This window comes from Girardinichthys multiradiatus, chromosome 5 (genome assembly GCF_021462225.1).
Source record: "Girardinichthys multiradiatus isolate DD_20200921_A chromosome 5, DD_fGirMul_XY1, whole genome shotgun sequence".
NCBI lineage: Eukaryota > Metazoa > Chordata > Actinopteri > Cyprinodontiformes > Goodeidae > Girardinichthys > Girardinichthys multiradiatus.
Genome location: NC_061798.1, coordinates 52,721,092 through 52,737,089, shown reverse-complemented (window position 1 = coordinate 52,737,089; position 15,998 = coordinate 52,721,092). Strand labels below are relative to the sequence as shown.

The window sequence follows — 15,998 nt, the reverse complement described above, 5'->3', positions numbered from 1 at the left end:
AAATAAATATAAAACGTGTAGAACTAGGTGCGAGCTTTTGAAACAATGTAAAATCTCCGGTCCATGGTGGTTTTCATCTCCGTGTAAAGATGGGTAGCTACTAGCTCCACCTACAGGTGTGGGGAGGCACTGTGGGCCAACAGGAAGTCAAAGAGAACTCTTCTTCTTCCGGTGTTGGGGGACAACATGGCGGTCTTGTGTAGACTAAGGTTCGGGTTCCGGGCCGCCGTCCGGCTTTCCTCTTGCATCTCCATCCGGACCTCCTTTAGCTCAGACTGTGAGGACGGAACCAGACCTGAGTCCGGCTTCGCAGCAGCCTTTCAGCGGCAGGCGGTGCTCCAGCGGGAGGCAGATAGCTACACAGGCGATCAGAGTGGCTCCATCTCCGGCCAGGAGCCGAACTTCGCTTTGCTTTTCGAGATGGTTCCGGTCAGAGACAGGGTGGTGGTTGGCAATATCTTCCATGTGGTTCGTGACGATCTGTACATCGACTTCGGAGGGAAGTTCCACTGCGTCTGCCGGAGACCTGCGGCCGGAGGAGAGAGGCTGCAGCGGGGCTCCAGAGTACGGCTGAAGGTCCTGGACTCGGAGCTCACCGCCCGGTTCCTGGGAGCCAAGACCGACACCACCCTACTGGAGGCCCAAGCGGTCCTACTAGGTCCGCTGGAAGGACGCGAGACTCAGAAACGGGGGCAGAACCAGAAGCAAGACTAAAACCGGAACCATGGCTAAACAGCCGTTTCCTGAACGGTCTGGTGCAGCCCAGGTTCTGGGCTAGGACGTCTTAGGGGTTCTATATGTACTGCAGAGTGAATCATAAAAAATAATCTGTTTTAAATAAAGTTTGTGTAAAAGTTTTTAACTGTTTCTGTCTCCAGATTCTGAGAGTACTTCACTGGAAAATAATAAAAGCAATTAAAAAAGATGTTAAAATTCAGATATTACATTCATGCTTTCAGTCCTGATTTAATGTTTCTACACAGTTTAACAGTTTCTACATACAGGTTTTAGACCACAATAATTTATTAGTATGGTGTAGGGCCTCCTTTTGCGGCCAATACAGCATCAATTCATCTTGGGAATGACATATACAAGTCCTGCACAGTGGTCAGAGGGATTTTAAGCCATTCTTCTTGCAGGATAGTGGCCAGGTCACTACGTGATACTGGTGGAGGAAAACGTTTCCTGACTCGCTCCTCCAAAACACCCCAAAGTAGCTCAATAATATTTAGATCTGGTGACTGTGCAGGCCATGGGAGATGTTCAACTTCACTTTCATGTTCATCAAACCAATCTTTCACCAGTCTTGCTGTGTGTATTGGTGCATTGTCATCCTGATACACGGCACCGCCTTCAGGATACAATGTTTGAACCATTGGATGCACATGGTCCTCAAGAATGGTTCGGTAGTCCTTGGCAGTGACGTGCCCATCTAGCACAAGTATTGGGCCAAGGGAATGCCATGATATGGCAGCCCAAACCATCACTGATCCACCCCCATGCTTCACTCTGGGCATGCAACAGTCTGGGTGGTACGCTTCTTTGGGGCTTCTCCACACCGTAACTCTCCTGGATGTGGGGAAAACAGTAAAGGTGGACTCATCAGAGAACAATACATGTTTCACATTGTCCACAGCCCAGGATTTGCACTCCTTGCACCATTGAAACCGACGTTTGGCATTGGCATGAGTGACCAAAGGTTTGGCTATAGCAGCCCGGCCGTGTATATTGACCCTGTGGAGCTCCTGACGGACAGTTCTGGTGGAAACAGGAGAGCTGAGGTGCACATTTAATTCTGCCGTGATTTGGGCGGCCGTGGTTTTATGTTTTTTGGATACAATCCGGGTTAGCACCAGAACATCCCTTTCAGACAGCTTCCTCTTGCGTCCACAGTTAATCCTGTTGGATGTGGTTCGTCCTTCTTGGTGGTATGCTGACATTACCCTGGATACCGTGGCTCTTGATACATCACAAAGACTTGCTGTCTTGGTCACAGATGCACCAGCAAGACGTGCACCAACAATTTGTCCTTTTGAACTCTGGTATGTCACCCATAATGTTGTGTGCATTTCAATATTTTGAGCAAAACTGTGCTCTTACCCTGATAATTGAACCTTCACACTCTGCTCTTACTGGTGCAATGTGCAATCAATGAAGACTGGCTACCAGGCTGGTCCAATTTAGCCATGAAACCTCCCACACTAAAATGACAGGTGTTTCAGTTTCATTGTCCAACCCCTGTACGTTTTGGGTTTTAAGGCAGTTTGTTCCAGAGCTGAGAAGCAAAGAAACAAAATGCTTCCTCACCTGGTTTGGTTCTGGGAACACTAAGTACTGATCCCAAGGGGACCAAAAATGTATTAACATCCTTGTGCAAAACTTCAGCACCACACAAAAAGACAAAGGGAGCCGAAGAGGTCAGATCAGCTGCTTCCAACTCTGACCTTTTAGCAGCGGTTGAAAACCTGCATAAAATGATGGTTTGGTGAGGAGATGTCAATTGCTAACATTGTCAATGAGTTGAACAGTACCGACGTGATGGAAAAAGAAATAATCCAACTAAAAGCCATAAAATGGAATCTGCGCCTTAACGGCCTACAAGAAGAAAAAGAAGAAAACAAGACCGAATGTCATCAAGAAGATTAAGCCACGCTGGAGAAGATGGACATGATTGGACTCTGTGAGCTGAGTACAACAGATTATTATACAATTTATTAATCAAATCTTCAGGGATAAACTTCCGCGATCCACTAAACAACATCCTACCTGCAGCTGCAGAGAGCTCAACATCTGATTTGCTAAGGACCTTACCGAAGAAGACCAAAAGCACGACTTGCTGCGTAGCCAAAAGTGGAGCAAGCACGAAAAACTGGGATTAAGATGGTGTTCAAAGGCCCATATCCCTTCATCAATGGTCACTTAATTATGATAAGCATTAGTTCTTCAAGCCCTATGTAATTTAAGGTAAAGTTATTATGTTTGGGACTTTGCTACCTACAGTTATTTTTCTTCAGGTAACACTCATCCACATATTGTTCATATTCTGTTTTTTAATATTCTATTTTAAACTTAAAAAGTGGACTGTCCCTAATTTCTGTTAATGCAAGGGGCTTAAGAGATATAACTAAATGGAAAAGTTTCTTTTTATTCTGCAAAAGGAACAAATGCAAATATAATATATTTACAGGAAACTCAATACATGAAAACAACAATTTTTGGTCTAAACAACTGGGAGCCTATATTTGTCATGTCACCACAAGATCAGCAGGGGTCGCTATTTTATTAAAAAACTTTCAAAGTCAGGTCATTTCTCTGGTCACTGGATGATCCTCACTATCTGTTTAGATAATTTAATGTTTATTTTGTTAAATATATATGGTTATAACAACTTGGCCTTCTAAATATAATTCAAGTCACCCAAATACAATTTTACTAACTTTTGCAATGAACGAAACCTAGTTGATGCATGGCGTCATCTTCCCCCAGACACAATTCAATGGTTCAGCTCATTTTCATGATTGAGCTCAAATAACAAGTCAAGAATTGATCATTGGCTTGCAGCAAATGAATTATTGGCCAACAAAATCAGCTCTGATATTTCTGGTGCACCTCTGACTGACCACAGTCTCATCTCCTTGCGTATAACACCCAAAAACCTTTCCCTGGAGTCAAATAAATATTGGAAATTTAATTTCAGTTTTCTTAAAAATGACACATACTGCCAAAAGATTAAAGAGCTAATCTTTAATATTAAAGAACTGGAAGAATTAATCAGCCAAATCCAACAATGGGAATTCTTAAAATATAAAATTAGCCAATTATCCATTTCATTACACCAGAGCAGATCCAGCCATGGACCCAGAGAACCAAGACCCCAGGACACATCACCCCCCAACCAGATGCCCAACAAAACCCAGGGGCCCAGGCCCCGGCAAATAGTCACCGGGAGTGAGCCAGCACATACCAAAGCACCCAGCCCAGACACCGTGAACCACAAGTACACCAGTGGGTAGAGCCAACAGCCACTGGCAGGTAGAGTGGTGGGGAGGAAATAGGCCCCACATTTGATTGGGGGCCTAAACTGATCCAGGAGAGGGAGCAGCCCAAGATTCAACCTGACACAAAAACAGGCACATATAGTCACCATAACACATTCCCACCATCATACCTACACATAAAAACACTCACATCCACGCACCCAACTTAAAGACACACAACAATGGATGTCATACACTCAGTCACACTCCCTATACATACTCTGTATTGCCAGGTCTAGATGCCAATACCCCATAGGGGTAACCAGGCCCCAGACCCAGGAGATGGTCCCCTTCCCTCCAGGGGTGAAGACAGGCAGGCCACCCCAGCACCAGCCCAGACTAGTGCCAGCAGTGCCCAAACATGAGTGACCCCGGGCTGGACCCTCCACCCTAGTCCCCAACGACCCCCATACCCATCTGGAGAGGGGGCCATGTATAAAAGAGGGGTCTACCTGGTCCAAACGATCCCGCCAACCAGAGCTGCCACAAGATGAAACGGTCCCAACCCAAAAACGAATTCTGATCTTAACCCCATGAGCCCCCGCCCCCCATGAAACCCAACATGAATTTCCCCACATGGCCAGCCCCAACCAGGACAGATATCGAACACATGCCCCCGAACCCAATCGCCATGAATTCCCTCCTCTCAGGGGCTTACCCTCACAGATGAGCTCCATCCCCGAAAAGCTGATGAAGATACATCCACATAGTGTAAGCCCCACACACACAATCCTGCTCCAAGCACCCCCCCGCCACCGTGATGGCAAGGCAAGGGCCCCACGCAACGCCACCCCCGCCTCCACCCACAGGCGCAACAAGGCAGACACCACTGAGCACCGTATCCCCAACAGAACCCCTGACCCCACAACAAAATGGGACAAACTCACCTGGCAAGAGGTCCCCGGCCAGCAGCAAGCCGGCAGCCCCCACCACGCCCCTCACAACCAAACAAAAATACACCACATCACCGTCACTGCAACGATAGCCCAGGGAGAAACATTAACCAACTCAGCTCCCACATCGCCGCTCAGCCGATTCAAATGCCGGTGACCCCACATCCAAATAAGGAGAAAACCCTCTCACCTTGCAACCCCTCCATGCCCCACCCCCGGACAGGACAGACAGCAGAGCAGCTCACTGCCCAACCATCCAGCCAATGCCAGCAGCCCCAGCCGGCCAGTCCACGAGAGAGAAACATTCGCCAGCCAGGTAACCTGCCCGGCCAGGTTGTGCTCCGGGCCCCGGCGCACTCCCCAGCCGACGGACCGGGCACCGAAGCTAGGGACTGAGATCCCAAGAAAGAATCCCGAAAGAGCCAAAAGCACCAGTACCAATCAACCCCCACAACCCAAACCTCAACCCCAGCTCAGACCCCGACCAGAAGGCCCACTCCCTCTCTCGGCCTCCGACCCCAGACAGCGAACGAGGGTGTGGAAAAACCCCAGGCCTGCCTCCGCCCGCTCAAATGTGGTGTTTATGCGTGTTGTTGTAGACTGCATTTAAAAAGAAACACAGGTGGGGAAGAGCATCTGCCCTCAATGTCATCCCTCCATCCAAAACCCCGAATGTCTACACGTAACTTAACCCTTAGAAGTTGGCGCAGGCACCAGAGGTGAGGTCAATAAAATACACTCCCTCTTGATGCTATTGATCGAGCTCAACCCCAAGGCCATACATGTGGATGTCATGAAAATGTTATAAGTGAGAGTCTCTAGGTTGTACAATAAAATTGGGGCCCGGACTGCCATGGGACCGCCGAGATGTAAAAGCCTCGTGGCACTCCAATGACACACCCGCACCCCCACATGAGTGGTAGTGTGATGGAGTTGGTGGAGGGATGTGTGCGGGGATGGGGAGGGAAGGACTGGGAGGCAAAATGCTCCTCCAGGGCAGTTCCAACAAAGGAGGTAGGCATAGGCACATCCACCAGGCCCAAGGCTAGGGACAGGCACCGGGCCCTGAGAACTGACCAAAAACCAGGACCAAAACCCCCGCAGCAGAAATTCGGATTATAAACTACTGACTGATATATTTACTATGCGTCTTCAAACCGGAATATCAGATATTATACCCCATATTTATTATAATAAATTCTCATTTGTTGAAACGGATATAGAAACAACAGATCATGTTTTCTATGAACGCAATAAAATCTAAATATTCTGGAATAATTTAGAAAAATGGACCAAACGGAAATTAGTATTCCCAGAACACATTTCTAGTGATATAACAACATTTGGGATATTATTACAAAATAAAAAGGATGAACTCTGTTGTAACCTAATCTTTTGTTGGGCAAAAGTTTTTATCCATAAACAAAGAATATCCCCTATCTTTAATGTCTTTCTAAATGACTTCCAGTTCACCACAGGTCACATGACAGAGTGGAGATACATCACACACAGCGAGCTGATCTGGTTCACTTTATTAAAACAAAGAACCTAGAGTTGGTTCTCACAGGCAATGAGAACATGAATACAGAGAAGTTACAGCGCCATCTATCGGTGCAGAGTGGTACAGCAGGAAGGAGGTTACAATTCATGTGCTGTAGATGGTTGTACAGCAGAGTAGTAGGAGCTGAATGAAGATGTTCCTGCAGCCAGTCTCTGACAGCTGATAGATGAAGATGTAATGAAGATCAGGAGGTCTGCAGGCTGCAGTTTGTCTAAACTCTGTTTAAGAGTCAAAAACATCCAATTACTACAGATTCATCACATTTATTTTTCAAATGGAGCCACTTTAAAATAAACCATCTGAAGCTTATGTCATTTATGAGTTCATTTCTTAATTTACTGACAGAAACTCTGACTGCAGCTGAAAGCCAGAACCAGAACTTTCTGAGGTGGACCCACCTGCTCTCTGTATGGATGAGTCATCTCACCTGACCTGCTGAGTCTTCTGAGGTTAGGTCAAGCTGTTTGGATTCATGCATTTTATGAAGTTTATGAATATTAACAGATAAATATTAGTAAATATGATTAAATGTCAATAAATATGTTCAAATCAAACTGAGGCTCCACTCTGGCACATTACTATTGTACTACTTTCCATTTCAATATCATATTAATATTGGAGTATTGTGGTAGTATTGCAGCACAGTGGAGCAGCAGCATCTTCTCAGTCTGGTTGTTTTCCTCTCATCCGTCCTCTTGGGGGCGCTCTGAGTTTCAGCCACACATGGTCACAAAGAGCCACTAGGGAGACAGAACAAAAAGACCAACAGTGAATTCAAGGCACCACCTGCTGGCTACATTTCCTGTTCTGGTGATCTTTATGTTTAGGATCAACCGGAACGTTGGTTCTGTCTCAGAACGGTTCAGGTGAAGGTAGCGTTCCTTCATACATGTGGATTTCTCTTTTTGTTTACAGATCAAAATGATAGGAATGGTTTGGAATCAACAGTCAGAATATAGGAAATCATGATATTGTCTAATTGGACCAAATGAGCAGAACCAGAACCAAACTGTAAAGGAAAGCGACAATATACAGAGTTTGGTACCTCGATGAGATTAATCTCCACAGTTCCAGTCCCATCTCTGTCCAGGCCCTGGAAGGTCTCTGACAAACAGAATGCAGGTCAGTTTAGGACCACATGAACAGAACCTGTTTATTGACCAGGGTTGGGTGTTCTGGACTTACTGAACATTGTCTCCAGTTTGACCAGGCAACAGGTAAAGTTGTCGAAGTCGATGATCTCGTTGTCAGCGTATCGAGCGATCAGCATCTGATACAGCTTGTTGGTCAGTTTGAATCCTGCAGACAGAGCAGATCCTAGGTCGGATCCGTCAAACCAAGCCGGATCCTACTCAGACCTTTTCAGTGAAAATAAAACTCACCGCCATTTTCAAACGCCAGGCGCATCTCGTAGGAGTTCATGCAGCCGGACTTATCCAGATCAAACTCTCTGAAAATTCCCTGAAACACAATATTATCTCCTGAAAATGTAAACTGGGACCAGCAGGTCTATCAACAGGCCCCTCTGGAGATCAGCTTTGGTTCTGACCCCTATCAGATGCAGTTTGGGTCAGAACCAGCCTGACTTTGACTCACCAACCACTTCCTAATCTTGTTCCAGAGGATCTGAAACTCCAGCAGACCAAGCCGTGCGCTGCCGTCTTTCTGAGGTCCAATTAAGGTCTACCTGACTTAAAGCAAAAGCATAAAGCTGATCTAACAACAGAAAATAGAGTTCTTTGTTGAACCCAGACCCAGTTACCATGTGTTCTTTTTTTATTAATGTGTTCTGTTGCAGCGTTTCAGGTACAGCATATGGAGCAGATGCTTCCCTACCTGTGCCAGGGTAGTCCTCTCCACTGTCTCTACATGCTCATCCAGGAGGAGTGAATGCTGCAAGTCACTGACTGGATGCAATCTGCTGGGTTTCCTTAGATAGAAAAACTTTTTATCCAATTTGAATAAATAACTGAATCTGACTGTTTGACAGTTAGGATTAACTGGAATGTATGAACCTGACTTGAAATCTGGATGATTGGATTGAATTGACTTGTGAAGAGCCTTGAGACGACATGTGTTGTGAATTGGTGCTATAGAAATAAAACTGAATTGAATTGTTCTACAAAAAGGGTATCTCAAGACAGTGTCCTGATTGCCTGAATAACTTTATTAGTTCCAGATTCAGCAGAGAAGTAGGTCGCCAGCAAGGCACAGAAGCACAGCCGCCGCAGCCCTTAACAAGCCCAACTCTCCCCCAGGAGCCATAGGCCACCAGATGGGGGCCCAGCCATGCCCACAAGGCACATTGTCCCACAACCCAGGGCCCTACAGCTGTGTGGTGATGCATATGTGAGGGAGAAGGGGGTGGGTGCTAAGGCACAAGCATGAATACCATCTTGGGAGCCAGCTCCCCAACTGGCCCTCTCTTTTCCTGCCAGCGCCCATCCCCACCCATCCCATGTGTTCTGACCCTGGCCAAACTCAGGTCTGCCCCAGCCAGGACCTCGTTCAGAATTGACCCTATCATTCTGAGAAAGGATACATCCATGAGGCTGACCATGGACCTGCAAGACTCCATGCTAAATCCATCAGTCTGCAGGTCTCTGTCTGAAAACACAACCACAAAACAAGAAGCATCTTAGTTGAACCTAAGAACAAAATGCATGAATATCAGACGCTGAAGGAGACTGGGATGGATGAATGGGCAGATAATGTGGGAACTGGTATCAGATGACCTCCAGACTTGTCTCCTCTATGTGACTCCTCATTCTGAGCTGAGATTCTTTGTGGTCAGATGGACCTTTGACTGGATGTTCTGGATCAATGGCGTGTCCACTGTTATCTTGGCCCCGACTGTGATTGGCTGCAGAAACATGGGTGACCTGCTTTACTGGTGCAGATTTTTATGTGACTCACGTTTGGAGACAACCCTGTTGAGGATGGTTCTGAGCTCCCCCACAGAGATCTCCATGTCCTGAGGATGGAAAGCATATACAGATAATGAAGAGGTTTCTGAGCACATTCAGAGCAGCAGGTTCAGTTTCAAACATCCAGCTGCAGAACACAGAGTTTAAAGTCAGACTGAGCAGAACATAAAAGGTGCCTCTGAAACTGAACTTACGTCTCCGGACAGCTGAGCAAACATGGACCTAAAGGAGTCGTCAATGTCGCTCTCAGAGATTTCGTCCTGTGAACAACAACACCAATGGGTACATCATCCCAACATCTTCAAAAAACAGGCACCTTATCTCTCACCTCTTCATCGAGGTTTACCACCATCACATCATCCATGTCCCTGCAGAGATTTACATAAGCATTACTCAAAGAAGACTGAAAAACAGAACCAGACCTTCTCCAGGTTTCTAACAGACTCACTCTGTCTCAGACTGTTTCTCAGTAAAAACCCTCAGGATGAAGTCTGCCTCCTTCAAGGGTTCAAACGTAGATGGGACGATCAGGTACTCTCCGGGCGGGAGACGGAACCTGGAGCTCACTTCTCGCAGGTTGATGAAGGTCTCAGAGCGAGCGCACGAGGACTGACGCAGGAAGAAATCCTTCTTCATGTGAACACCTGGAGAACCTTGGAACTGCCGTATTACCGGTAGAGGCATCAATGATAACATCAAGAACACGTGAGAAATAAATGATATGGGTTGAAGAACTGACCTCCTTAGGAATCTGTGAATGAGACAGAAAGAAAAAGTCTTGAACATTCAGTGAATCAACAGAACTGTCAGTAATGACAAAGCGGGAATTTACTGCTGAGTCATCCAACCTCACCGTGGTCCTACAGGACTGACATGAGGTTCTGATGTTCAGTTCTACTCGTCTGCCTGTATTATGCTTTGATTACAAACTCATGCGATCCAGCTAAAGGCTGAATGAGACCCAATGGTACCAGGTAATGGCTTCCTACAATTCTTTCTGTTCTCCTTTCTGTCACCTTGAAAAGGTCTCCCTGGACTGTGGGCATATCTTTTTACCCCCCTTGTTTCTAGGTGGTCTGATGATGGCCTCAAACCTGTAGGGTGTAATCTTTTGTTGCCCCCATTAAACCTGAAGACTGTTCCCTTGAGAGTTCTCCTGCTTCCTGATACAGTTCATCTTTTGAAGCAGCTGCAGTCAAGAGTTTTCAAGGCTTTTTGGACTTCGGCTGCTGAGAGGGAGGCTGGGTCGGGGGTTGCTCCACTGTCTACTTGTGTAAAGTAAAGTAAAGTAAAGTAAAGGTAGTGTTTCTGGGAAGGGGGTTGTGTTCGTGCAGTTTTCAGGGATAATTGTGGTTTTTATGAAAGTGGAAGAATTGTCACAACATTGTACCAGGTCTAACCTCATAGATAGCAAAGCCGATGGTGTGCATGTCCTGGCCATGGCGGCGGTACCGACGGCGATCCTTCTGCATCAGTGCCACCAGGAAGCTGCAGGCAGCCTCGTCATCCTCGGGGTCATCATCCTCCTCTAGCAGAGAGATCTTATACTGAGGGTTGATCCAGAATGTGTCTGCAGAGAGCCATCATGGGAAATGTAGTCATAACAAAGATAGGTCATGATGGTGGTGCTGAAGGCTCATATCTGGACCCTGATTGTAAAATCAGAATAAACCCCCTCTGTCCTCACTCGGGTGGTTCCTGCAGCCTCCGGCTGTGCTTCCTTTCCTCCAGCTGCCCTCATACATCTTGGTGTTCCAGAAGCTGGTGGCGTCCTGACTCAGTGCATCTGGAGTCAGGTTGCAGATCTCCAGACGTGAGAACTGACGCAGAAACTCCTGGAAAGACATCCTGCCAAAGAGGAATCACTTGTTATTGCAGTCTGGAGTTAAAGGACTCAGGGCTATCTCCCAGTAGCAACCTACCAGAACTCCCCATCCTCCATCTTACACAGCATCTCATCCTTCTCTGCAGAATCAATGTAGTTCCATTCTGAGGAGCTGAAACAGCAAGATTCCCATCAGTGTTCCAACTTGTATCTCAATCTATTTCCTTTCAATGTGGTGCACTGACCTGTCGCTCCAGGCTCCGGTCCACTCTACCTGACCCCAGGGGTTCCTGATCCGGATCAGACGCTCCTGCCGCCCACGGATCTCCACCTGCAAGATAAACCCAGAAGACAACACTAACATGACATCAGTGAGCTCCTACGTAAAATCATCATCAAGTTGAGTTCTGGTGATGTTGTCGAGCTGAGGGATCTGAGGGTCGATTGTGATCAACCTGTAAATCTCCATGTCAACCAAAGTAGTCACAGAGCGTTTAAGGCTATTAATATATTATTTAAATCTAGGTCATTTAAGTTTTTCCATTCAGCCAATCTGCTTCCTTTATGTGTCACTCTACTGTTGCCACGTCTGATTGGCTCATGATGTTTAAATGGCTCATGTTAAAAGCAAAGCTGCAGAGACTGAGAGTTGCTGACGTAAGATGGGATATAAAACACTTTCATTCAGAATAAGAGCCGAGTTTTTAACTCACAAACCAGGCTGCCTGCTTTGCATCCAAGTAGCTGCGCTGGCGAAAAAAGGCAACCTGGAATTACATCATGCGACCCGAAATTTTAAAAGCAATCTGCGCTCTGCCAAAGTTGCAGAGTTAAAGTTGGCATTAAAGAAGCAGAAGCAGCTGTTTACCAGGTCCCCAGAAAAACTAAAAACTTCAACAGCAGCATCATTTGATCATGAGTCACCTTTTTGCCAAGCACAAAAAACATTTCCAGATAGTGACTTGATTAAGGAGCACTATCTGTAGAACTGTGGACACCTTATTAAAAAATTATAAAAGCAAAGATGACACTTAAAAAATGCAATCTGGAGTTTACCGCTGGGCCTGGCCACTGTGGCCAGGAGGATCAAGTAGTCATGAGAGGACATATTTCAACAAGTGCTTATTTTTGTGTCAATGCTTTTTTCTGCAATGTGACGAGTCCGTGGACAGCTGGTGGTGTTTATACAAATGGTCTTTGAAAAGGAGGTTTTTCAGAGGAAGAGGACGAGAACTGAGGACATCACGGTCCACTATTAAAGCTTTATGCTGCAAAGACCCGGAGTTTCCAGATTTCCACAGTTATCACTGTGTGATACAGCAGCAGCCACTCTAGCAAATGTAAAGGTTTTTCTCACATGATGACGCTTGTTGTAGAAATGGTTACCGCCTTAAAGACAAAAGGACTGCATCCATTCAGGTCTGCTGATTAAATCGCGATTAAGTGCTGCAGCATTTTTGTTGAACTCCTCCCACAGATTCCGTCATTCTTGAAGGCAAGAAATGAGGATCATGAAGAACTGTTAGATAAAGCATTGCTTCTTGGTTTGTAGGGATAGGAACTCCAGCTCCTTTACGAGAACCGGTTCTTTAGATCCAAACGGCTCTTAAGATTTTTATTGCCTGAATTAATTTATGGCCCACAATAAAGTAAATATATGCGCTTCTTGAATTTTTAATTCAAAATGCAACAAGACAAAGACGCCCAGAGACATAAAGTCTCATTTTTTGTGTGAACTCAGTGCTTCATAAGCCGTGCAACCTCCAGTTCACAGTTATGTTAACATTGACCAACAACCTAAGCAGCAACATTGAACAGAGCCCATTAATTGTAACAGCAGCCTTGCTTGTGGTGTTTCAGAGCTGCCAAATAATTAGCCAAACTGTTTTACTGCCGACGCTCCAGCCCTCTGATAGTGCACACAGAAATGAAGACACGCATATTGACCAATCACGTCTGGTCTGAAGAGAAAACGTGACAGAAAGAGAAGTGGGAAAAAACATGTCTCCCAGTTGGCTCCTGTCGTTCACTTCAAGGATGAAACTGATGGAGTTCCTTCTTTCCTAGAACTGCACGTGATGCATCGCTGCTGGTTTTGATATATTCTACCTTCTTGGTAGATTTTTAGTTTATTATTCATGTTTTAGTTCATACAATGCTGTGGCATAGCAAGCGTATATTGGTCTGAATTAAAGTTGTTAAGCCTCCCTGGTAAGGTCTATTCCGGGGTTCTGGAGTGGAGGGTGCGTCGGATAATTGAACCTCGGATTCAGGAGGAGCAGTGTGGTTTTCGTCCTGGCAGTGGAACACTGGACCAGCTCTACACTCTCACCAGGGTCCTGGAGGGTTCATGGGAGTTCGCCCAACCAGTCTACATGCGCTTTGTGGACTTGGAGAAGGCGTTCGACCGTGTCCCTCAGTGAATACTGTCGGGGATACTCTGGAGTATGGGGTACCAGGCCCTTTGATATGGGCTGTTACGTCCCTGTACAACCGGTGTCAGAGCTTGGTCCGCATTGCTGGCAGTAAGTCGGACTCGTTTCCGGTGAGGATAGGACTTTGCCAAGGTTGCCCTTTGTCACCGATTCTGTTCATAACTTTTATGAACAGAATTTCTAGGCACAGCCAAGGTGTTGAGGGGATCCATTTTGGTGGCCTTAGGATTGCATCTCTGCTTTTTGCAGATGACGTGGTCTTATTGGCTTCATCAGCTCGTGATCTACAGCTCTCAATGGAGCAGTTTACAGCCGAGTTTGAAGCGGCCAGGATGAGAATCAGTGCCTCCAAGTCCGAGGCCATGGTCTTGAGCCGGAAAAGGGTAGAGTGCCTTCTCCGTGATGGGGGGGAGGACCTGCCTCAAGTGGAGGAGTTTAAGTATCTTGGGGTCTTGTTCACAGGAAAAATGGAGCGGGAGATCGACAGACGGATCGGTGCAGCGTCAGCAGTGATGCGGGTACTGCACCAGTCTGTCGTGGTGAAGAGAGAGCTGAGTCAAAAAGCGAAGCTCTCGATTTACGTTCCTACCCTCATCTATGGTCATGAACTTTGGGTCATGACCAAAAGAACAAGATCACGACTAAAAGCGGCCGAAATGAGTTTCATCCGTAGGGTGGCTGGGCACTCCCTTAGAGAGAGGGTGAAAAACTTGGTCATCTGGGAGGGACTCAGTAGAGCCGCTGCTCCTCCACATCGAGAGGAGCCAGTTGAGGTGGCTTGGGCATCTGGTTAGGATGCCTCCTGGACGCCTTCCTCAGGAGGTGTTCCAGGCACATCCCACCGGGAGGAGGCCCAGGGGACGGCCCAGGACACGCTGGAGGGACTATGTTTCTCAGCTGGAGTGGGAACGCCTTGGGCTCCCCGAGACGAACTGGCCCAAGTGTCTGGGGAGAGGGACGTCTGGGCGTCTCTGCTGAGTCTGCTGCCCCGGTGACCCGACCCCGGATAAGTGGAAGACAATAGATGGATGGATGACTGGATAAAGTTGTTAAAACCGAGTCAATGTTTTTCAGCATTTAAGCATTTCTAAAATGGTTTTTCTTAGGTAGATCCTGGTCTTTATTTAAATGTGTAAAGTGATCTCTGCTTAGAAAAGGTTGGTGACCACTGCTTTAGACTCTAACACTGGGTTGTCCAAACTGACAGTGAGAGGTTAGGCGTGGGCTTACCTGCCTGAGGCCGGTCACTGAGTAGGCGTGGCCTTTCACCAGCTTCTTAAAGGTGATGGCCTCCATGTCAAAGGCAGTGGTGATCTAAGGACAGAGCACACTTGGTTATTCTAAAATCCAACCAACTGTCCTTTAACTCACACAGACTGAGTTTTAGCTTAGTGAACTTATTGTTCCTTTAAAAGTACACGGAGCCCTAACAGACTCTTATTTATCAACCATGACCTGTGGACTCTGCAGTCCCTACATTTCTTTAGGCTGAGGCTGGGAACAAGTTTCTGTTGAACTCAGCACACGGGGAAGTCACTTACATCTATAGAGCATCCCAACAATGATCCTCTCTCCAGAGCTTTGCCGATAATCCGGTAGAGATCTCTGGGAGCTTTCTTCAGCTCATACATCTCCGCCACGCCACCCGTGAAATCCTCAAAACCTTCAGTGGTGCTGCCGCCAGATAAAGCTTCATATGATCCATTCAACCTTGGAAACACAAACAAAGATGGATGGATGTATGGATGTATGGATGGATCGATGTATTTATGGATGGATGGATGGATGAATGGATGGATGGATGGATGTAAGGATGGATGGATGTATGGATGGATGGATGAATGGATGGATGGATGGATGTAAGGATGGATGGATGTATGGATCGATGTATTTATGGATGGATGGATGGATGAATGGATGGATGGATGGATGTAAGGATGGATGGATGTATGGATGGATGGATGAATGGATGGATGGATGGATGAAAGGATGGATGGATGTATGGATCGATGTATTTATGGATGGATGGATGGATGAATGGATGGATGGATGGATGTAAGGATGGATGGATGTATGGATGGATGGATGAATGGATGGATGGATGGATGTAAGGATGGATGGATGTATGGATCGATGTATTTATGGATGGATGGATGGATGGATGTATGGATGTATGGATGGATGGATGGATGGATGTATGGATCGATGTATTTATGGATGGATGGATGGATGTATGGATGGATGTATGGATGGATGGATGATGGATGTATGGATGGATGGAGTGATGGATGGATGGATGGATGGATGTATGGATGGATGT

General features: G+C 46.4%; 2 protein-coding genes across 2 annotated transcripts in view; one reads left to right on the top strand and one right to left on the bottom strand.

Annotated features, from left to right (window-relative positions):
- The first annotated feature begins 114 nt into the window (after positions 1–114).
- mrps28 (mitochondrial ribosomal protein S28) lies at positions 115–857 on the top strand. Its single transcript, XM_047365285.1, has one exon. The coding sequence runs from the start codon at positions 187–189 to the stop codon at positions 712–714; it is 528 nt and encodes a 175-aa protein (XP_047221241.1). The 5' UTR covers positions 115–186; the 3' UTR covers positions 715–857.
- Positions 858–6,447: 5,590 nt separating this feature from the next.
- Positions 6,448–15,998, bottom strand: part of LOC124868861 (calpain-1 catalytic subunit-like) — a 36,398-nt gene continuing 26,847 nt past the window's right edge. The window contains exons 6-22 of the mRNA XM_047366488.1: positions 15,220–15,388; positions 14,909–14,992; positions 11,489–11,574; positions 11,341–11,415; positions 11,106–11,266; positions 10,819–10,988; positions 10,158–10,169; positions 9,867–10,078; positions 9,747–9,786; positions 9,613–9,678; positions 9,408–9,465; positions 9,034–9,098; positions 8,088–8,156; positions 7,874–7,952; positions 7,677–7,790; positions 7,537–7,595; positions 6,448–7,231 (exon numbers count right to left, since the gene is read on the bottom strand). Coding sequence (XP_047222444.1) covers positions 7,205–7,231; positions 7,537–7,595; positions 7,677–7,790; positions 7,874–7,952; positions 8,088–8,156; positions 9,034–9,098; positions 9,408–9,465; positions 9,613–9,678; positions 9,747–9,786; positions 9,867–10,078; positions 10,158–10,169; positions 10,819–10,988; positions 11,106–11,266; positions 11,341–11,415; positions 11,489–11,574; positions 14,909–14,992; positions 15,220–15,388 — 1,546 coding nt within the window. The 3' untranslated portion in view covers positions 6,448–7,204. The remainder of the gene's footprint in view (positions 7,232–7,536; positions 7,596–7,676; positions 7,791–7,873; positions 7,953–8,087; positions 8,157–9,033; positions 9,099–9,407; positions 9,466–9,612; positions 9,679–9,746; positions 9,787–9,866; positions 10,079–10,157; positions 10,170–10,818; positions 10,989–11,105; positions 11,267–11,340; positions 11,416–11,488; positions 11,575–14,908; positions 14,993–15,219; positions 15,389–15,998) is intronic.